Source organism: Gavialis gangeticus, unplaced genomic scaffold, assembly GCF_001723915.1.
Source record: "Gavialis gangeticus isolate Ggan-Ray unplaced genomic scaffold, GavGan_comp1, whole genome shotgun sequence".
Classification (NCBI taxonomy): Eukaryota; Metazoa; Chordata; order Crocodylia; family Gavialidae; genus Gavialis; species Gavialis gangeticus.
This window is the reverse complement of record NW_017729024.1, coordinates 105,119,195-105,141,213: the sequence shown is the minus strand read 5'-3', so window position 1 is coordinate 105,141,213 and position 22,019 is coordinate 105,119,195. Positions and strand designations below refer to the sequence as shown.

At 44.1% G+C, this 22,019-nt stretch overlaps 1 protein-coding gene across 5 annotated transcripts in view; it reads left to right on the top strand.

The window, feature by feature from the left end:
• The window catches only part of FOCAD (focadhesin), a 318,854-nt gene that overhangs the window by 8,374 nt on the left and 288,461 nt on the right, over window positions 1-22,019 (top strand). For all 5 annotated transcript variants that reach the window (XR_002097361.1, XM_019517493.1, XM_019517495.1 and 2 more), the window contains exons 2-4: window positions 14,523-14,612; window positions 17,214-17,288; window positions 21,164-21,324. Coding sequence is in view for 4 of the 5 variants with exons in the window: in XM_019517493.1 (XP_019373038.1) it covers window positions 14,556-14,612; window positions 17,214-17,288; window positions 21,164-21,324 (293 nt within the window). In the remaining variant the exon portion in view is untranslated. The remainder of the gene's footprint in view (window positions 1-14,522; window positions 14,613-17,213; window positions 17,289-21,163; window positions 21,325-22,019) is intronic.

Genomic DNA, 22,019 nt, shown 5'->3' with positions numbered 1-22,019 from the left:
CCCCCCCCGACCTAAGCAAAGAGCAGAAAGCCCTGATGCTCTGAGGAAGGGACCTCTTGGATTCTATGCTGCTTCTTCCCTCTTCTTCTTCCCAGAGCTGGTTGTCAAAGTCAGGGATATTTACCAACCTCATCACTGCGGAGGGAAATGGCACCAGTCCTTCATCATTTGGGACCAAATCTGACCATTCCCTGTGTGGGTCAGCTTTCTCCTTAATTTTGCATCATGGTGGAAGTGAGGGCCTTGTTACACGGTATTTTTAAGTGGCTCCTGGAGCTCTTAACACCTGGATTGTCCACACACTAACACCTGAAACGGGTGTTACTCATTTGGTGTGCAGCTCAACGTTATGTCAGTCCAAGGAAGGATTATCTCTAATCTGTGTTATCCAGCTCCTGCTATAGTTTCTGGGGTTGGAAGGGCCCTGAGCAGATCATCGAGTCTGATCCCCTGCTATGGCAGGAAAGAGTACTGGGGTGAAACGACCCCAGCAAGGTGTACATCTAGCCTCCTCTTAAAGACCCCCAGGGCAGGAGCCAGCACCACTTCTCTTGGAAGTTGGTTCTGGATCCTAGCTGCCCTGACCATGAAGTAGCACCTCCTGATATTTAGCCTAACACCTATACTAAGGTGCAGCCACTCTAGGCTACACCTTATATCAGGAATGGGCAAAATGCAGCCTGCTGGGCCCCTAAAAATTTTACAAAATTAATATTTATCTGTCATGCAGCCCTTGGTGGCTTGCCAAAATTCAGTAAGTGGTCCTCTGCCCAAAATAATTGCCTGCCCCTGCCTTATATAAACTGGGTTAACCCTTCCCTGCCTGCTCCCCTGGGACAGACAGCATTGGCAGCCACAAATAAGCGGGTGCGTGGGGGAGCCAGGGGACATGGGGGAGGGGTTTGTTACCTTTCAGTCCTCCAGCCCACTGCCAATCTAGATATGCGACTGCTCTAAACTTAAGCTAGTACTAATACTAAACTCAACATTTGTGCTGCTCGGAGTGGTTAAGTACAAATATTTGGGGGCATTAGGGGGAGGTGAAATTGATTCAAAATGGCTGTCCAATATCAGGTAAGTCAGGATGAGGGGCTAGCCGAGGGGCTGGGGGTCCAGTATGCTGAAGGGGATCAGGGGTCTGCCAGGGGATGGGCAGCCATGACCCACAAAGGGTAGGGGGAGCAGGTGCAACCTGCAGGTGGGGGTGGGGCAGGTGTGACCTGTGAGGGCTGCAGCTGCCCTGTACTGCATGGGGGGGGGCTCTGCCCCAAGCCCCCAGATGCCCTAGTAGCTGCTGCACAGCTGATGAGTGCAGGGCTCTCTTTTTTTTTTTCCTTTAAGCACTAGGATGCTGGGGTCAGGCGGGGCAGACATTGATGGGGCTGGGAGAGTGGGTGGGGGTCGGGAGGCATTCAAGGGAGCTGGGGAGTAAATGGGATGGGGCTTCATGGGGGTCCCACCGTGGTTCCCTTCTCCCCTCCTTTAGTGCCCCTGCCCCCCCTCACTACTTACCAGCAGGTCCAGGTAAGCTCCCTGTGGTGGCGAGCAGGGACTGTCCAAATCGCTGAATCTCCTGGGAAGCTTTTCTAAATTGATTCGGACCTTTTTATTGGTCTCCCAATTCTATTTGGTTTCAGAGATTTGGCTGCTGAATCAAGCCAAATCTCCTCTGAATTAAATCTGCGACCAGAGCTTCTCACAGCCCTACTGTGGGAAGGTTGGATACCACTGTTTTAGCAAGTTGTCTTGTTGCAGTTAATGGCTTCCAACCGTAGGTCCTTCTGAGCTGGAATTGGAAATAGCTGAACTGCTAGTGCGTAGACAAGACTGAAAATGACTAAAACCATGACTGAGATTTGGAGCTGGGTCCTCCGATGGGATCTGGCTACATTATGCCATTCTGCTGGTAAGCCATTTTAATGAATTACCCAGGGACTTCCTAAGTATAAGGGAAATCCATGACTGGCATACAGATAGCATAATGCTCTATTTCTGTTACACTTGCAGATTATTGTCAGCACTGGCATTTTCAAAGAAAAGGGAGCATGGCTGGAGCCTCTTGGAGGAAGCTTTAGTTATGACTTTTTGGTGAGAGGGGGTAGAGTGGGATTAAAGAGCTGGATAAAATTTATCACAGCTTTTGAACTTTTCTTGGCTATTCCAATGATCAATAGTCAGATCCTGACTGAATCTAGCGTGTGGGGAGACTGCAAATAGTACAAATTCCTCTTTGCAGTCCCCTCCCACTGCACCATTTAAGGCTAAGAAGCACCTGGCACAGGTTGAGAATTTGATTGCACTGTGAAAGTATAATTGACTCTTGACTGGCTGTGTGTCAAAGGCCCTGCACTGTTAGTAGTTACTGGAAACATTGCTTTGAGTTAGCAGAACTTTGATTTACATTCTTTAACTGTGTTGATAATAGATTGACTTTATATATAGTTTATGGTTAATATATGATAGTAAGTAGTCTTTAATTTATTAGATATGAATTTAATACATAAAATAAATCATCATTCTTTTTCCACTGCTTTCTGAAAAACTGAACTTTTTCTTGCCAGAAGTAGCAATGAGATTATTATAAGTGGAAGAGATTGTGAAGAAAATCGTTCTTCTCTGATTCTTCTGCATTTACTTTGTGCATTTGATAGTAAGTGTTGTAGATACAGTCTGTGTTCCTAATTTCTCTTTGTGTGTGTGTTGGGTAGTTTTGGGGCATGATCTTGCAGATAGTGACAGGCATGAGAAAAAACATTTAACAAAGGGAAACAGGTGGTTGTAAGACCATAACTGGTCAGGAGAACTTGGGAGCTCAGTGTTTGTATCTGAAGCTACTTTCACTTATTTTTAATGTGGCTGCATTTAGTTTGGTGATATCCCATTTAACTGGTTCCAAAAATGAATCTGTAAACAGCTGTTATCGGTATGCTAATACCTAATTTTTTTAGAAACAAAATTTGCCTTTTTGTCCCTCGTGGAATAGCGTACTAAGATGCAACAAACTTCATTTTGATTTTGTTTACTTATTTTAATTTAATTCAGTTTTGCTCAGTGGTTAGTAAAAAGCAGTGTTAGACATGTGGGAACTTTTATGTGAATGGTGTGAAGAGTATTTTTCCACAAGGTGTTAATTAGCTTCATTCAATTTAGATGCAATATATAGTATACTATAGGTAAGTATGTAGCTTGGGAATGGAAAAAAAGGCTGTGCACTTACCCAAGGCACTTTGAAAAGCTCAAGACAAAGCTCTTACTGTCTTAAGACACCTTGTGCTTCCCAGTAGCAGCCTTGAAGCTGATAGGACTTGTCAGTTCAGGGCTGCTTCAGAGGCTTTGAAATTGACACCTCTTAGTCAGTTTTACTAATTATGCACTAAAACAAAATGCACTTGCCTTACAGAGTAGACTAGTCTTTCTCAACCCTTTTAGATCCAAGGCACTTCTCAGAAAATGCCAGCTTTTTCCATTTTACTTTTCTACAGACTAAAAAAGAATAGAGCGATTCTGTTACAAAGAGCTCAGAAAGACCACAGCAGGTCAGACTGTTTGTTACACTAAGGATTCCTATATGAAATCTCTGGATTTATCTTGTGAATCATGTATACACATTTGCACAGCTAACTTAATATTGTGCAATACTGTGTGGCCCCCTTAAATAGGTCTTATGGTACATCAGAGTGGCACCCTGGTTGAAAATAGCTGGAGTAGACAGTGGGGCAGAATGCTTTCAGTAAGTGGATAGAGCTAATAACCCATGTTTGTTACAGTGGAAGCATAAGACTGGTGGTGTGTTATGCAATTAAGCAAATTATCTGCTTATTCAGTATTCATCAAAGTGGAGTATGCCTTAATGCCTCCTCCTGCTCCCTGGAAAATGAGTCACTAAAAATCCTTAATTGAATGATGGGATATGCTAAGGCTGCACTGGTATTGCTGTCTCACTGTTTTACTGGTTTGCAGATATGTTGGGTATCAAGCCACTGCTCATGCAAATTGGCTGAGTTAGGAAAAACAAACAGGAGTCTTTTTCCTTCTTATGTTCTTTATTTATCCTTTGTGTGTTTTCCCTTTTTCCTGCTCTCCAGGTGGCTGATTCGTGTAAAGTACCTCTTTAGCAATCATGGTAGGAAAATGCCTCAATGCTGTTGTCTCAGGACAAACAAAAACCTAGTTGGGGTATGTGAAATTTAATTGCTTAATGCTTAACAAGGCAAGCTGCTAACCTGCGCTCAAGAAGCTTGGGGGTGTGTTAAGTGAGCGATGTGTCTAAATTGAGATGAGCAATTTGGACCTTAACAACTTCAGTGTTCTTACAGAAAAAAAATATTTACTATATAACCTACAATTGTGTAGTAGGTAGACTAATGGGCAGAGTAGTAGAAGGGATTTTCTGGAGGAAGCAACTTCCAACCTGGAGTTTGGTGTATTTGGGGAGAGAGGTAGTTAGCTCTGTTAGTCTGAAGTTAGGCAGAAGGTGGGGTTAGAGGTGCACATATACCATCTTAGACTAACTGAATCAGAGATGCATAAACTTCCATGAGGGACTTGCATCTGTTTTTATGGGAATATTGGTCCCTTCTGAAAAGGAATATTTTATAAAATGGTAGTGATATGGGATCAGTTGTAGTGAGGTAGTGAATTTATATAACATTTTAAAAAAAGAATTAAAACACCTGTCCAGTTATTCATTTGAAGTCAATTGCTGTTCCAAATGCACAGGCTGGAATCTGTTAGGACAGAGGTTCTTAAACTGTCCTTTAGAGTAGCTTGCATGATACTTATGGGTAATAGAAAAACCTTATCACTTACATGGCACTGGCAAGCTTCCTTGTTTCCACAGCTAAACACAGTTGAATTCTGCATTCTTGCACAGCAACAACATATTAAATTTTTTTTTTGGTATTTTTTCATATGAGCAATTGCTGTAGTCATTGCCATATGGCTGTTTTGTTATTGGGAATGGAGTAAAATGTGTACATACATACACGAGTCAGTCTCTCTGATTAAATGAAGTCAAATGTAGTCAAATGATGAAGAACCCAAGTGTCAGCAGCATAGCTCCCCTGAAGACATGCAGAACACCTGTTTAAGGGATGCTGTTGTCCCTGTGGTTGTAGCATAAGACTGGAGGGGACCTGCAAGATCATCAGGTCTGGTCCCCTGCCACAGGCAGGAAGTTATTGGGCTCAGACAAGCTCAGTAAAGTGCCTGTCCCGTCTCATCTTGAACACCTTCAAGGATGGTGAGTACACCACCTCTGCTGGGAGTGTTCCAGATTCTTCTGACAGTTTAAGAGAAGTAGTTTTTTCTTACATCCAGTCCAGATTTACCTTCTCTTAGCTTATGCCCATCTGTCCTCGTCCTCCCTTGAGGTGCCTTCCTGAAGAGTTGCTCCCCTAGATCTTGATGCTCACCCCTGATGTTCTTGTAGGTGGCTATCGAGTCACCTCTCAGCCTTGACTTACTCAGACTGAACAGGCCCAGTTCCCAGAGTCTCTCCTCCATAGGGCCTCCCCTCCATGCCCTTGAACATACAGGTGGACCTTCTTTGTACCCTCTCAAGCTTATCCACATCCTTCTTGAAGTGCAGTGCCCAGAAATGGACGCACTACTCCAGCTTTGGCCTTACGAATGCTGAATAGAGATCCAGGGAGGTGCTCCTCCCTCTGTTGGCCACACATTGGCTGATGCACGCCAGAGTTCTGTTTGCCCTTCTGGCAACCACATTGCACTGTTGTCTCATGTTCATCTTCCAGTCTGTTGTGACCCCCAGGTCCCATTCAGATGCTGTGCCAGCTAGTGGACTACTACCCATTGGGTAGTTATGGTAAAGGTTCTTCCTACGCAGATGAAGAACCCAGCACTCCTTGTTAAAACTCATTTGATTCTGTTCAGCCCATAAATCCAATCTGTCTAGGTCATCCTATATTTTTAACCTATCCTCTGATGTGCCTGCATTTCCCCACAGTATCATCTGCAAACTTAATTATTGAGCTTTCAACCCCCTCATCCAAGTTATTAGTAAATATGTTAAAGAGCATGGGTCCAAGCACCAATCTCTGGGGGACATCACTGGAGACGGCCCTCCAGGATGAGGCCATGACATCAATTACAACTCTCTGGGATTGGCTTCTAAGCCAGTTGTCTACCCACCTCACTGGAGACTAGTCTAGCCCTGTACTCTCCAGTTTGGTTGAAAGAATCCTGTGGGGAACAGAATTAAAGGCTACACTGAAGTCTAAGTAAATAGCATCAACCTCGTGTCCCTCATCCAGATGTCTAGTTAGCTGGTCATAGAAGGACACCAGGTTTGTCAGGCGTGATCTACCCTTGACAAAGCCATGCTGACTGCTTCTTAACACCCTATTAGTTAGCAGCTTGTAATTGATGGCCTCCTTAACAAATTTTTCAAAAATTTTACTCAGGACTGAAGTCAAACGGACCAGTCTGTAGTTTGCAGGGTCAGCCCTCTTCCCTTTCTTGAAGATGGGCACCATGTTGGCCCTCTCCCAGCCATCAGGGACCACTCTTGAGTTCTACAACTCTTCAAACAATTTTGCCAGTGGTGCTGCTATAAGCCCAGCCAGTTCTTTGAGGACTCTTGGGTGCAGGTCATCTGGCCTGGCAAACATGAAAACATCCAAGTGTTGTAGGAGATCCCTCACCTGTTCGGGAACAATTTCATGTAGTCTGTTGTCTTCCCAACATTCCCTGGGCCTCTGGTCGGATGAACAGCCCCCATTTGATTCGAGGAATACTGATGTGACGTAGGTATTAAGTAGTTCTGCCTTTTCACAGGGATTGACTGTGGGCTGCTCCTGAGTATTCAGTAGGGGTTCCATAGTGGAGCCCAACTTTTTTCTTGCTCCCTATGTTTCTATAAAAGGACTTTTTGTTGTCCTTTATTCTGGTTGCCAGCTTGGCTTTTTATGTCTCATATCTGCAGGCCCTGGTGATTATGGGTTTACTCCTCTCTGGCTGCTAAACCATTCGTCTGTTGCTTGTATATTTCTTCTTTCTTTTTTTCAATAGTTCCTTAACATCCCCACTGAGCCAAGGGGGTCTCTTGGCTCCTTTTCTGCTTTTTTTTCCATGTGGGGATGGCTTGTTTTTGGGCAGTGAGTATTGTCTCCTTCAGGAAGTACCACTGTTCCTGAATTCCCCAATTGTCCAGTCACTGGTTGCAGAGGGCCTCTCCAAATGCCAGCAGATGGGTAAGAGAAAAAGTATGATGCATATACTGTAGTTGCCACATAAGTACAAGAGCACTCTGGGATTCTTGTGGGGAAAATGGCAGAGTTCTGTGTCATATAGATGAAGTAGTACTTTGGTGTTGTGCATTATATTTTAGTGGCAGTCCTTTGAATTAGCAACTGTCTGTGTGGCGGACTTACCAGAACAGCCGGGCATGCCGGGCTTGGAGAATCCGTATCGGGATTGGTGGAGCCCATCCACCAATTGAAGGAAAGGCAGGGAGGGGCCTGCCTCGCCCCTGCTCAGGGCAAAGTGGGAAAAAGCCCTGGACCTGGTTCAAGACCCTGCTCTACCAGGTTTGACAGAACCCAGTGGGCAGAGCCTCTGAGGTGAATAAAATAAATTGCATGCTCAGCATGAGGGAGATGTGCCAAGGGACAAAATGGAGCAGAGCTAGGAAGAGCTGCCTGCTGGGGGCAGTTCCTGTTGCTCTTGAAGAGCTCCAGAAGACTGCCCATGGCAATGGGGAGTGGAGGTCAGCTCTGACTCCAGTACACAGTGCACAGGGATTTGGTGCAGGCAGCGCTGCACGGAGTCAGACCCTGGGAGCAAGGAGCTCAGGTCTGTAACCCCTGGTGTGTGGCCAGGGCACATTGCAGGCACTATTGCATGGAGCTGGACCCTGGGAGCCACAAAAGGCAGCTTGTGTTTTAACCCCTGGTGAATGGCCAGGGCCTCGGTGCACAGGGATGGTGCACGGCGGAATCCAGACCCTGGGAGTGGGTAGCAGTGGCTTGGGTCTCTAAGCCCTGGTGTGGGGCCAATCACTGCATGAAGGGTTCCAAAGTGGACTGAGCCCCAGCATCATGAGACGGCCCAGGCCTCCAACCCCAAGGAGAAGGCAGTAGCCTCCAGGAGCACATGACTGCTCGGGGCCACTAGCAGGCAGGCAGTTGGGATGGAGCCAGGGCCTGAGAGGCTTGGCAGCAAGGAGCAGTTTATTTGGAAGAGCACTGATCCCCCTTTATGGCCCTGGTGTCGTGAGTTATCAGGGCAAGGGTTTCCCACAAGGGAGGAGACCCCCTTGGAAGAGGGGGCAGGGACTGTGAAAGGGTCCTGAAGAATAAGGGTCCTGGCTATGCCTCGGAGGGCAGGGAGGTATTGAGGACCCGCCCTTCTCCCCTTTTTTGGGAGCTGGGCCCAGGTTCTTTTCCCCTAGGGGAGATTCTGATAGTCACAGTGATATTGTTATTATGAAGGAGGATATGCACCTTATATTTTATATCCAGTGCCTCATATTTTGTCATTAATAACCATTTGTTGTTTATTTGTTATATATGTGGATGTGTATATATCTTGTTGAAACCCTCTTGTTGACACGTCCCTCTGATTGCCAGTATTTATCTGGGTGCGCCTATGTGTGTTTGCTGATTTACCTGAATTCACTTGTATTTACCTCTTCCAGATTCCTTACTTACATGTGTGGGTTCAGAGGCCCTTCAGAGCAATCCCCCAGAAGTAAATTATAGATGTATAGCAATTTACATATGTATAAATAGTGTGTTGAGTATATGTGTGTGTATGTATACCTAGTTCTGAATTTTATTCCTTTCCTTCTGTATGTTGTACATATATTAACAAATTTGTACATGGTTAAATTCCGTAACTGTCCTGGCCTGGTTGTATAGGGACAAATGGGAATTGGGAGTGGTCTCAGTTTCACCTACAGCACACCTGCCAGCTAACAATTCCTTCTCAATCAGAGGAAGGAGTACTTATTTGAGTACACCCAGGATACATCTATAAATTCAAATGCTTGGAACTAAGTGGGTTTTTTTGTTTGTTTGCTTGGTTGGTTGGTTTTTTTTAAAGCACCTTTTATGTTCTTGTTCCTGATTGCAGAAGCTGGGTGAAAACTTTGAGTCCATGTTCATTATGCCATTGCACTTAGGTAGGAAGAGTGAACAAAGTGAAAGCATACTTCACCTTTAGTCATGGTAATGATAGCTTTTCCAACTGATGAGACTGTCTCTTTTTTTTTTGATCACTAAAGGAAGGTACTTACTAGGACACTATATATTTGCATGCTCATAGCATTGAGGTCAGTGGTGTAGGGTGACTGCATAATTTTTGTCAAGCAATAACAGCACAGTAGTTTGAGAATTGATATTAGTGTTCTACATGCAAAGAAGGGAAACTGCATGCATATGTGTGTATTACATAAACTTTTTATCTGCATTTTTTGAGTGGTGTCTTGAGTCTAAAAATGTTGAGAATCACTGACCCTAGGCATTTCTTGAGGTTATCTGAGAGAGCAAATGGGAACAACTGGTTCTGAATTTTGATTTGTAAACTGGACTTGTTTTGTTTGTTTGCTTGTTTTTTGCAGAATGAGGCCATTACCTAAATTCCTACCTAGGACATGTGCTTCTAGCTTTTCCCTTTGCTATTCTGAAAGGTGGCAGACATTCTGTCTTGCATAATGTAGGTCCCAGAGAGGTCCAACGCTTGGTTGTCAAAGTCTTTCCATGTTGCATGGCAGTACCTGTGTGGGAAGCCCAAAATTAGAACTAATGGACATACTGAAAGCCAGGATGTACATGAATTGGCTGCATGACTGAAGAGTTGCCTGACTCAAAGCTCCTTAGACCTTCTTTATAACAAGTAAATATGGTATTACATGCTGCTTTCCAAGCGTAGATTTGTAATCATCAGTGGTCCCTTGAAGTCCAGGATGATGTCCTTCAGGCTCGATGTGTCCTCTGGTGACTGAGGAGCCTGATTCTGGATGCACACATTCTTTGGCAATGAGGGCATGTCTTTTGCATGGGGGAGTGGGATTTGCAGCCCCCGGTTGGTCTCCTCCTTCTTCCTCTGCCATTGCCGTTCCACCTTGGTATCCAGTCATTGGGCCTTGAAGTGGTCCGTGCCTTGGTGCCATGCCGAATGGTCAGCAGCTTGCTCCTCCCAGCCATTGGTGTGGATGCCTGTGTGTTTGAGGGCAACCTTGAGCTTTGTACTGTTTCCTTTGGCTTTCCTTTGAGTGTTGGCCAATGGAGAGCTGAGAGAAGAGAATCTGGTGAGGGAGGTGGTTCTTGGACATTCAGATGCAGCAACCTTTCCATCAGAGTTGACTTCTCAAGAGCAAGGCTTCAATGATGATGGATGCAGCTTCATGGAGGACGCTTGTGCTGGTCCGGCGGTCCTCCCATTTGATTCCCAGGATTTGACACGAGCACTGCTGGTGAAAACTCTCAAGGTCTTAATGTGGTGTCGGTAGGTGGTCCAGGCTTTATTGCAGTAGATGAGGGTGGTCAGCACGACAGCCTTATAAACCAGGACCTTCACAGACTTCCACAGATCTCTATTTTCAAAGACATATTGTCGCAGCTTGAAAAAGGCGGCACTGTTGCAGTTGACCTGGTGCTGGACTTCTTCATTGATAGTAGCCTGTTGAGAGAGGTGGCTGCTGAGATACGGAAAATGCTCCACATACTCCAGAACCTCCTCGTCTATGTAGATAGTGTGAGGGATGTTCACCTGGCTCAGGGAGTGTTGGTGGAGAACCTTTGTCTTGGCAACATCCAAACTTTGGTGGGCAGCCAAGGCATTGGAGGATCATCCATAGAGCTTCACACTTTAAGGAATCAAACACCGTGGTCAGGTCAGTGAAGGCAAGGAACAGTTCTTGATTTTGCTCCCAACATTTTTCTTGGATCTGCCTGGGAATGAAAACCATGTCCGCAGTGCCCCAGGATGGTTAGAAGCTGTGCTGGGTTTCCAGAAGGATCTTCTCAGCAATGGGACGAAGGCAGTTCAGGAGGATGCGAGCTAGGAGCTCATCTGCAATGGACAGGAGGGAAGTCCCCCCTGTAGTTCCCACAGTCAGATTTGTCCCCCTTCTTGGTAGATGGTCACATTCTTGAGATCGCCAGGGATGTCCTCTTCATCCCAAAGGCAGAGGATAAGGTGGTGGAGTTGTGATGTGAGCTGGAAGCCGCCTGCATGGTAGGTCTCTGCGGGTATACCACCTGGCCCGCAGGCTCTTTTGGTTTTCATTTGTTGGATGGCCCACTTCAGCTGTCCGATGGTTGGTGGATTGCTGAGGGAATCCACCACAGGGTGTTGCGGGACAGCTTGTAGGGTCTCCTCTGATATGGTGGACTCCCGGTTCAGAATGCTCCTTCCAACACAAGCAGATGGCATCATCATCCTCAAGGAGCTGGGAACTGTCCTGTGATCGGAGGGGGTTTTGTCCAATGGAGTGGGGTCCAAAGGTTGTCTTGGTAGCCTGGAAGAAGTTATGCATGTAATTCTGGTTGGCATAGCCCTGGATCACGCGCACCTTCTCCACCCACCGGTTGTCCAACAATGCATCTGTGACAAAGAACCTCATCCTTCAGCTGGTGGTACAATGCTTGTCTTTTGCTGAGTTTGTGGATTCCTTTGCCAGGTGGTGGATGGCTTTGCCAGGTAATGAAGGCTGCATGCTTCCACTTGAGGAGATTGTGAATCTGAGTGTCATTGGCATCAAACCAGCCCTGGTTCCGTTGCGATATGAACACAATAGTTTGGGTGCAGGCGTCTTGAACAGCAGACTTGAGTTGCTCCCAGCGTGCCTGGATGGAGATGTCATCAGTGGTAGGTCCTTGCTCCAGTGCACTATGCAAGTGGGCCTGGAACTCCTCCCACTGTGTAGGGTCCTTCAGAGCTGCGACGTTCAGCCATCTCCGGGCGGCCTTCTGGGTCCTCCGGTGTCTTGGCACCAGGCGGGTGTTCATCACCGAGCACACAACTTGGTGGTTCTATCCAGCAGTCTTTAGACCCCTTCATGGCCCTTGTGATGGGCATGTCCCTCAGGTCTCTACCTCGGATGATGATGTAGTCCAAGAGGTGTCAGTGCTCTGACCTTGGATGCCTCCACATGGTCTTTCTGGTGGAGTCCTGAAACACTGGAGGTTGGGAGGGGGTGTTGCTGGGTCCCCAGGACCCAATCCCAACATTGGGGCTTGAGACAGATATTCAGAAAGTGTGAGCTTGAATTAATTCAATCTTTGCAGGTTGGTCTAACCTGGCTAGGCTAAACCAGTTTGTAATGTACAGACATCCCCTCTGGATTGAGGAAATTTAGACGTGTCTGCAGTGGATCAGGCTAGAAGTGGGGGGAGGAGGGGTGCTAGAGCTCCCTTCCATTCCATGGTGCTGAGCTGAGGGGCCAAGCCCCGGGGGCAAGGGACTCTGATTAGGGAAGGCGGGAGGGTCCCTCCCCCCTTAATAACAGAGCAGTTATCATCTCTGTTATCAGCATTTTACACCCCATCAGAAAACAAAAACCCTCATTAGTTCAAGCTCTTAAACAACTTTTTGCAAGGACAGGAACATTTCAAGGAAAGACATTGCCAGCTGCCTGTAGATTAGCTTCAAAAAGCCCTAAATACACTGTCCTGTCTGCTTTACACAGACACCTCTCAGCATTAGCTAACATACTACATGCTGGCTACTGTCTGTGCTGTGGGAGGGAAGAGGGAGGGATTCCTGCTTGAGAAGTGGGTGTGGGGGTAGGACCAGGAGGAAGCCAGGCTGTGCCCCTGCAAATCTTTGCCAGAGCTCTAGCAAGGGATTAGAGGGGAGGGGTCAGCTCAGCTCTTTGGAGCAGAGAGAGCATGTCAGGATGCTAGGGGAGTCTAGTTTAAATTAAATCAGGAAGGGGTCTGAGACAGACATTCCATACTAGTTTGACCCAAATCAGTTATGTCTGATACTACATTCAGCTCAGTTTATCTCAGACTGGTTTCAGCCATTTTCAAACTGGTTTATATACACTGAATGTCTGTTCTGTTACAGGTTTAAACCAGTTTCTGATCACTTAAACTGGTTTATGTGTAATGTTTGTCCCTATCCTTGGGGACAGGAGAGGGTAGTACCTGGCCCAATTTCTTTTTTTTCCTGTGCAAAAGTGGTAAGTATTTGGCATCTCAGAATTGGGCTCATAGGGGTTTTGCAACATTCAGATACTTCGGGTAATGAAGTACGATCCATCAAGGTTAAGTTTGCAAATGGTTGTCTTGTAGGCAAGTTGTTTATGTAGGAAATTGCCTCTGCTGGTTATTCAAGATCTTCTTCATAAGAATTTGGGACAATCGCTTAACTTTTGCAGGGGTTGCTTTTTACTCATGTGCAGGATGACCATATATTTGGTCAATGCTTGTAGTCTTAGATTTTGTTGTTCAACTGTATCATAATAAATCTTGAGTACTGCATTTTCCTGGTATGTAACTTACCGTAACAGGTTATGGCTGCACCTAGCTGATTACCTGTTAGTGAACCCCGGCAGGAAGTTCTGGCCCTACTTCCAGACTTGCCCACCATGACTTCATGTTAAATTTTAGCATTCTTCCACCGGGGTCCTACTGCTCTGCCGGGGTAGTAACGCTGGCCAGCCTGGTCCACTTTAATGCATATAACCACTGCTGTCATTTATGATGCCCAGTCTGATGTTGACGTATCCTCCCGCTTTGGGCATGATAGCGCACAGGAAGTGGCCCCGTCTCCGCTACTAACGGACATCATCCTGATTGATGACCACAGGGCGTACTGGGGGCTCCTCCACCCCTGTACTCCCTCCACAGATCTCCAAGTTGTTTGGTCAGTCCTCGGGCCCTGTGTCAGGCTGGGAGTGCTTCAAACTGCATGCAATCTCCAGGCTGGAGTCAGAGTGCTTTCTTACATACTCAGTCCTAGTCTTCTTGCTCGGGTCGCCTCACCAGTTCTTGGTGTTCACTCCTCAGCTTCTCATCCAGGGTTCCTCACTCTCATACATGTCCCGCTCTTCGAGCTGCCTCTGTGGTGCTCCAGCTGGCCAGGGTTGGGTACTTCCAGTGTGCCTGTGTTTCTGGCTCCTGCAGTTGAAGAGGAACCTGCTTACTGGGGAAAGCCTTCAGTGGAGCCAGAACTCCCCAGCTTTCCCAGTTTCCTTCACGGGGCTTCCCCAGTGCTGTCAGCAGGGCTTCTCCTCCACTTTCCAGTGGAACTGGTTACGAGGATGGACTGGCTCACTTTTTTCCCCAGAAAAGGACAACCTTCATTCTGGGTTGACTCAGGCTGCACTCAGGCAGGGCTGGGAGTGCTGGCCTCAGCCCCCACCCCTTGCTGCAGAGGGGCAAAAGACCTGATCTTCGCCAGCTTGGGCAGCGAGTCTGCACACTGGCAGGTCACTGTTTGTTTGCTCCGGTGGAGGGGGAGGCTGTGAGTAAGCTTGTTCCCTTACCCTATCACATCTTAGTTTGCACTAAACAACATGTTTGTGTTTTTCCTAATCTTTGTTGCAGGACTTGAATTAGTAGCATTTGAAAGACGTAAAAATGTCAGAAGATATCAAGAAGCGACTTGAATTTCCTAACACGCTCATTCAGACACAGGTAATTCTCCTTTGTCAAACATTTGGCACAAAGACCTACTGTTTTACTTCAGTAGAGGAGACCAAAATAACATTTTCCCTCACTTTCCCCATAGTTGTAGATGGCATTACAGCCAGCAGAGTTTTCTTAAGTAGTGAATATTGGTTATTCAACTTGCCGCTAACTGGAGCGTTGGGCCCCGTCACCCACCATTCTACAAATAAAAATAGCAGGAACTCTCTGAGAGAAAACATTAAATTAAGCCAGCAGGCACTAAATCATCTATTGCCACCCTGTGAACACATATTTGAGAGGGTTCAACCCAAAGCGATACAACTTCTAGTTCTTGAAGTCTACCTATGAAAGATCCCCATCCCTCCTGCTAGGTGAGAGTTGGTGACAAACAGCTGCATCCATCAGGTCTCTGAGTTCATCGTATCAAAACCATGAACTCATTCCCAGTGGTGAACTGTTTGTTTATATATTTATTTACATAACATATTTTTACCACCATTATTTTTAATTGGTCCTAGAGAAAAGAAATATACTTAAAATCATTTAAAGTAATATGTCCATTTAGTTCTTCTGCTGTACAGGCATTTAAACCTATGACAAACTTCCCCTTTTCTCTGTCTCTCCCTGTCTTGTTTACCTACTGCAGCAATTTCTCAGTTTGCCTTAAGAATTGAAGTGCCATGAAAATCGTCTTTAATTAAGTGCAGTTCTTATGGCAAGCTGCCTCTGCAACACTATGGTTCATTGTGAACATCATTTACTTAAGTATGCATTTCTTCCACTTTAACCTCAGCTATGGAAATGTATAGTAATCCAGTGTGGAAAAGATAGACCTAGGTCTCGGTGGCCAAATCCACATTTGGAAGGACGAGAGAGAGCATTTCTATCAAGCTGGAGGGGGAAGGAAGGCAGGGTTCTGTTCTTTTACCACAAATGGGACCATATCATTTACGTTTTAAGTGTAATCAAACAAAACCCTGATGGTTTGACTCACTTTGAACTAGTAGCAGTTTCCATTAATTGAAAGAGAGCCACTCTCAAATAACACTGAAATATGTCTTCTCCCACTCAGTCCACTGGCATGAATGGTCAGCCTTGAGGGGTGCCATTGCTGTGTTTTGTGCTGTGCTCTAGTAGCTCCACTAACTCTTGTTTTACCTCTGTTCAAGGACTCACCCTGCTCTTCAGAGCCATCAGTAACAAAATCCAACTGCAGAAATTGTCACATATTTATTTATGATGCCCCAAACAGGATACCCAATGTAAAGAGTGTGAAAGCCATAGGTACAGTGTTATTGGTCAGAAGGCTTTTCTGGTGAAATGAGGTTAGAATAGAAGAGATTGACCCAGAAGCTGCCTGTATTTATGGAGTAGTACCCTACTATATTAATGAAAGTTTCCCACCCAAATGAATAGTTGCAGGGATGGGAGTGTGCATCTGTCTGAAATGGGGTCCTTACAACCAGGAAAAGAAAGGGAAGAAAGTTAATTTAGGTCTACTAAGGCTGTGCCATATAGATCTAACTTGCCTGGGAAATGGTTATAGAACCCCCTAAGATAAATATCTGACTCTGTCCCATTATCTTTCTTGATTTGTACACTAACAAGACGTTTGCATAATTGTTATTTTTTAGTAAAATATGTCTGAATTCTTGTCACTTTGGATTGCATGAGCTGTTTACAATTTGACAAAGTATTTATGTTATGTTAAACGTAATTTAGTTCTAGTGAGCTGTAATCTGGAGGAAGTAGTAATTAGTTTATAAAAGAAGGAACCTGGAAAGGTTTAAATAACTTACAGTCTTCTCCATATGTCTCTACATCTTAATGAAATTTATTGAGCTTTCACACTCTTTCTTACTACTAAACTCTCTTGATGATCAAGAGCTAACTTAGCCAGTAATGAGTACATTTGTTCTTTTTCTTTTGTATATAGCCATGTTCCTAAGCACCATCATATTTTTATTGTGAGAGGATCTGCCTCTTATATAGGATTTTTTTGTTTGAAGATAACAATGCATAAGTATGAGAGAGAGCAAGAAATTAGGTGGGCCAAGAAACAAAACTCTGAATCAAAACACCTCATGTATCTTTTAGTCTGTTTAAAATCTAAGCTGGGGTAGAAATTTTAAATGAAGTCCTTGTAACTGAGATGCATCTTCCTTTAAACCAGAATGAACATCTCAGTCCTGGGTCTGGGTTTTTGGTTGTAGCTGTGTTGGCCTAAGAGCATAGTCCTGGATCTAAGTTTTGCAAATTTCCTCCCTCGGTTTCTCCACTATTTATTAGAACCAATGTGTTAAAGTAACTGCTTATGGGTTAAGGCCCTAATTTTGCGCGTTGTTCCAGTTGTGCAGACACTTGTGTATATGTGGAGCCCTTTTTATTCTAAGATGGCAAGTATTATGGCTGCAGGCAGGAGATTGTTAGTTCTAGAAGATGCCTCAGCGCTCAAATTATTTGGCTCCCATTAGTGTCCAGATGTTGTATTAACAAACTATTTGGCCATCCTCTTGTTGCAGCTGCAGCTTGGCTTCTTGTTTCTTTTTACATGTGAAATGATCAGTTTTTACCACCTCTATTAATTGGTTCTGTTGTATTTTATAGGGAGTGGGTCATCTAATTGCTGCAGTACTACGAGAAAAAGTTTCATCAGCCAAGATCAATCAGTCTACTAACCAGGTCTGTATTACTTTGCTCCCAGTTTTTCTCTCTTGCATTGGATTCTAAGCTTCTTCTGAAGTCTGTATATCTTATGTTCCACTTTTAATAAAATTACCAGTGCTGGATAAGGTACCCTGCAACATGTTTCTGAGAATACAATCAGAAACTGGAAACCTATGATCAGAAGAGAAATTTATTTTCCCATGTAGAGACCAAATGGCTAATAAGTAAGACTGCAGAATGTCTATTTTACTGTCTGTCAAATTCCAGCTAATGCATTTTTTGTTTTTTAAGATTTTTAACCTGTTTAAATTCGCTGATGACACCAAAATTTGGGGGGGGGTGAGCACGCTAGCAGGGAGTGAGAGATTGCAGAAGGATCTGGATAGGTTACAGGGGTGGGCTAACAGGAACAGGATGCGTTTCAATATGGACAAGTGCAGGGTGCTGCACTTGGGCAGTAGGAACCAGCAGCACACTTACACAATGGGGAACTCCCTACTTGAGAGCACGGAGGCAGAAAGAGATCTTGGAGTCATTATTGACTCCAAGATGAACATGGGCCGACAATGCGAGGTCATGGTTGGCAGGGCTAACCGGACCTTGTCGTGCATCCACAGGTGCATCTCGAGTAGAGCCAAGGAGGTGATCCTCCCCCTCTACGCGACGCTGGTCAGGCCACAGCTGGAGTATTGTGTCCAGTTCTGTGCGCCCCATTTCAAGAGGGATGTGGACAACATGGAGAGGGTCCAGAGGAGGGCCACCCGCATGATCCGGGGACAACAGGGCAGACCCTACAGTGAGAGACTGCGGGACCTGAACCTATTCAGCCTCCACAAGAGAAGGCTGAGGGGGGACCTGGTGACCGTCTATAAACTCACTAGGGGGGACCAGAAGGGTTTGGGGGAGACGCTGTTTCCCCTAGCGCCCGCTGGCATAACAAGGAGTAATGGGCACAAGTTGATGGAGAGGAGGTATAGATTGGACATCCGCAAAAACTACTTCACAGTTAGGGCGGCTAGGAGCTGGAACCAACTTCCAAGGGAAGTGGTGCTGGCCCCTACCCTGGGGGTCTTTAAGAAGAGGCTGGATGCCTACCTGGCTGGACTCATTTGAGTCCTGTTTTTGTTTTGGGGTTTTGTTGTTCTCCCGCCCTTGCGGGGGGTCGGGCTAGAAGATCTACTAGGTCCCTTCCGACCCTAAATCTATGAAACTATATTGTAGCAGATACGGATTCCTCAACATGGCAAACTAATGCCAAAGACAAGGATATTTGTGGGTAATACTTTTTTATTGGGCCAACTGCATGGTAGGGATAAGGTTAGACGAGCTTTTGAATGCAAGGCATTCCTCATCAGGTTTGAGGGAAGAAGTAGGCACAGGGATGATTAAGAAGAGTGTTTAACATTGTGAAAGTGGAGGAGAGAGAGATTCCCAGGAGCAGCAGGCAAACATTTAACAGAAGGAAAGAACCTTGATTAATGAGAGATCAAGTCCTATCAATATCTTTGCTTCTCAGATGATTCCTGGACCATCACAGCTATAACATCACTCTAGCACTACTAAATTAATGCTAGTAAACTCGTTGTTCAAGCAGATCACCACCACGTTATGGTCCTGCAACAATCATTGCTGTTCTACATATAAACATCTTTCAAGTTAGATCTCACAGTTAAAATAGGACTTGGATTTCAATTAGATTTCAAATCTCTGTTACAAAATATTTCCTTTTTGCATCAGCAAATTGGGGTTCATATTTCCTTACAAGCCAACGCAACCTGAAGCTTTAGTTTACTTTTTCAGTTTGTCCAAGCATTGTTAATTGAGGTGAGTATAAATTGCTGGTCTTGGTGAATGACACAGAGCAGCAGTAGGTATTTCCTTTTTTTCATTTAATTCTTTAAAAGGTGATCTGTAAAATGGGGAAGAAATCTGGTTGGGGTCATGTCTGCACTTCCCCAGTGTATTTAACTAAGCAAAAAAAAGAAACCTGAAAGATCTTTTTAAAGTGGTGTTTAGGGGTTTTTTAAATTCCTTTTAAAATATCAAGCATGTACTTGTGCAGTTTTTGAACGACTGCAGCACTTTTTAGTTAAATGAGTAGTAAGACAAAGCAAACAAAACTCCAGAAGTTTAACAACTGGGAAGAAAATGACTTTCTCTGTCTGAGGCCCTGTTTCAGGAAGTTCCTTCAGCCGTGTATAATATTAAGCATGCAAGTAGTTACTGGGGATGCATGTATACTTAAAATTATGCAGTCTTGTTAAATTAGGGTCTAATGGAGAAGAGGAGTACTCCTCTGGACCAGAGCCTCCATAGAGTTTTATTTCCTCAATGAAATGTTATTATTAGTGCTTTTGTCATCTACAAAATATTTTATTGTAGGCAGTTAAGTTCTAATGGGAAAAAAAATGAAACTGCTGTATAGGAGGGAAAATAAGTTTTGTTTGCAAGATCTTGTATTTTATTTTTAAAATCAAAATAAACACCTTTCCCAAGGGGCATAAGCTATGATTTCTTTTTTTTTTTTTTTTTCAGTCAGATGGATTTAGACACCTGTGTTTTAACTTCAGTTGAAGATATGCATCTTAATCACTTCAACTCAGTTGCTTCTAAAACATCTTAATTTATATTTCCTACCTATTATAGACTGGTCACTGGTGTAAGTTTATTGATCTTGGCTTCAGGAAGGACTGAGTTTAGATGTAAGCAATACATGAAAGTATTTAGGACCCGAAACTAAAACTCCTGTAATACTGAGGAGGATAGTTAAACATCCTATATGGATGTAATTTGCCAACCCCTCCTTCTCTCCCCTCCACTCCCCCCACATGTATGAGAGATTGAATTGAAACAGGGTGGCATGTTTTGGTCCAGCAGTAAATAAATAGTTATGTGGTAGTTTCACTTGACATGCTTCATGTTCTCTTTGTGTAAAAATTTGATTTGTTAGTTTTCCTGGTACCTTCATTTGCATATTGTCAAGAAGAACAAACATAAACTTCATAACAGGAATGTAGCATCAAAATTAAATATGAACCTGATCCAAAACACAGTAAAGCCAGTGAAGTTCAGATTGGGTTCCTTTTATTTCTAAAAGCAAAAGATGCTCTTTACATGGAATTAAGGTCAAATGAATCTCGCAACTGCTTCTCTATAAAACAGAAAGTATTGTCATTGTTATATAAAATATCCATACTTTGGATAAAGTAAAATTTTGTAACAGAACAGAGGTCAAATTTTGCCCCACTGTTGAGCATAACTAAAACTAGTAGAAAGTAAATGTGATTAACTACTTCTTTTCCAGTGGGTAGATGCAGGTTGGAAAACTTCAGCCAACTCTACTGTTTAAATGCTTGAAGTTTTCCTGCAGAAAAAAACAGTTTAACTGGAAGGTTTTTTTTGTGGGAAATGATAAATTGAAATTTTGAACAGATTTTTGTGTCATTTTCTTAGCAGCTCTTGTAAACAAACAGGACCAGTACCAAAGTACATTATAGAGGTTTCTGAGAGAACCTCCAGAATTAGTGATCTAAAATTTTAGTAATAATAAAGATTGAGGACTCTTTTAAATACTGAATGCCAGTGCTGGTTTGAGTTCTAAACTTTTCCTCTTTGTTAAAGCTACAGAAACTTAAAAATCCCAATGAGAACTGAATTATGTTGGTGGCTTCCTTAGGCAACTAGGATTTGATTTCAGTTTTTCTCTGTGCTTACTACGGAGTGCAAAGAACTTGATTTCTAGTTTTATCCTTTTATTGTTTTAAACAGCAGCAGCCCTATCTGGAAGCAGATACAGAACACAATATTTTTGTCTAAGAGAATGCTCAAAATGACTGGTACTGAAATTTTGTCTCTACACTAATTCTTGGTCCTTGTGCTTTGGATTTCAGACTCCTGCATTAAACTTGCTTTGGGAGAAATGCTGCAGTGAGAATGTGACTGTGACTGTGTGGACGGCATGCTGTGAGAGCCTTGTGGCACTTGTGGCACAGGAACATGCAGAGTTCAGTTATGTCCTTAATGAAGCTCTCAATCGGATTCCCTCTGCCAGGTAATGTTCTCTGTCGCTACTTTGTACTTATTGCTGGCTGGTTATCCCTAGTGTTTTAGGTCTTGTCCTAAATTGTAGACTCTGTGGACCATGGACTATATTTGTGTGCACGGAGTCTAATTCCAGCACGTCCTGGTCCATGACTGGGGCTCCTACTCACTACCACAACGTGAAGAATAATAGTCCCACATAATCTCACAGGTGTATTTTATGCAGTGCAAGTAATTTTATTGACTTCACTGGGAATTCTCTGTTCATAAAGTTAAGTATAGATCCAAGATTTTGCCTTCCTGATTAAAAGACCTGTTTAAATTACCATCTAATTCCATTTAATATATGTTGCACTTTTTCTCCTATTCCAGTTCAACTGAATTTTACTTAGAGTCCAGTTAGGCAGTTACAAAGGTTTAGGTGGTCTCTAGTGTTTAATAAACAGTTCAGTAAGAGAAAATAGGGGAACAGTTGCAAAGCAGTTTTGACATAATGTGCTAGAGGCAAGAGTTAATGTAAGATTCTTGGTGATGTGGACAAGGTAAAGTGCGGTAAGTAGAAATGGTATGAGAGAGGCTTGCCTTTAGACATTGGTAAATGCTGAAACAAGTGCCTAATTTCATGCATATGTATAGCTATATTGACTGAGGTACAGTAGAGTTACTCACTTATAGATCAGGGGGGCTTGGGGGACAGGGGGGTTG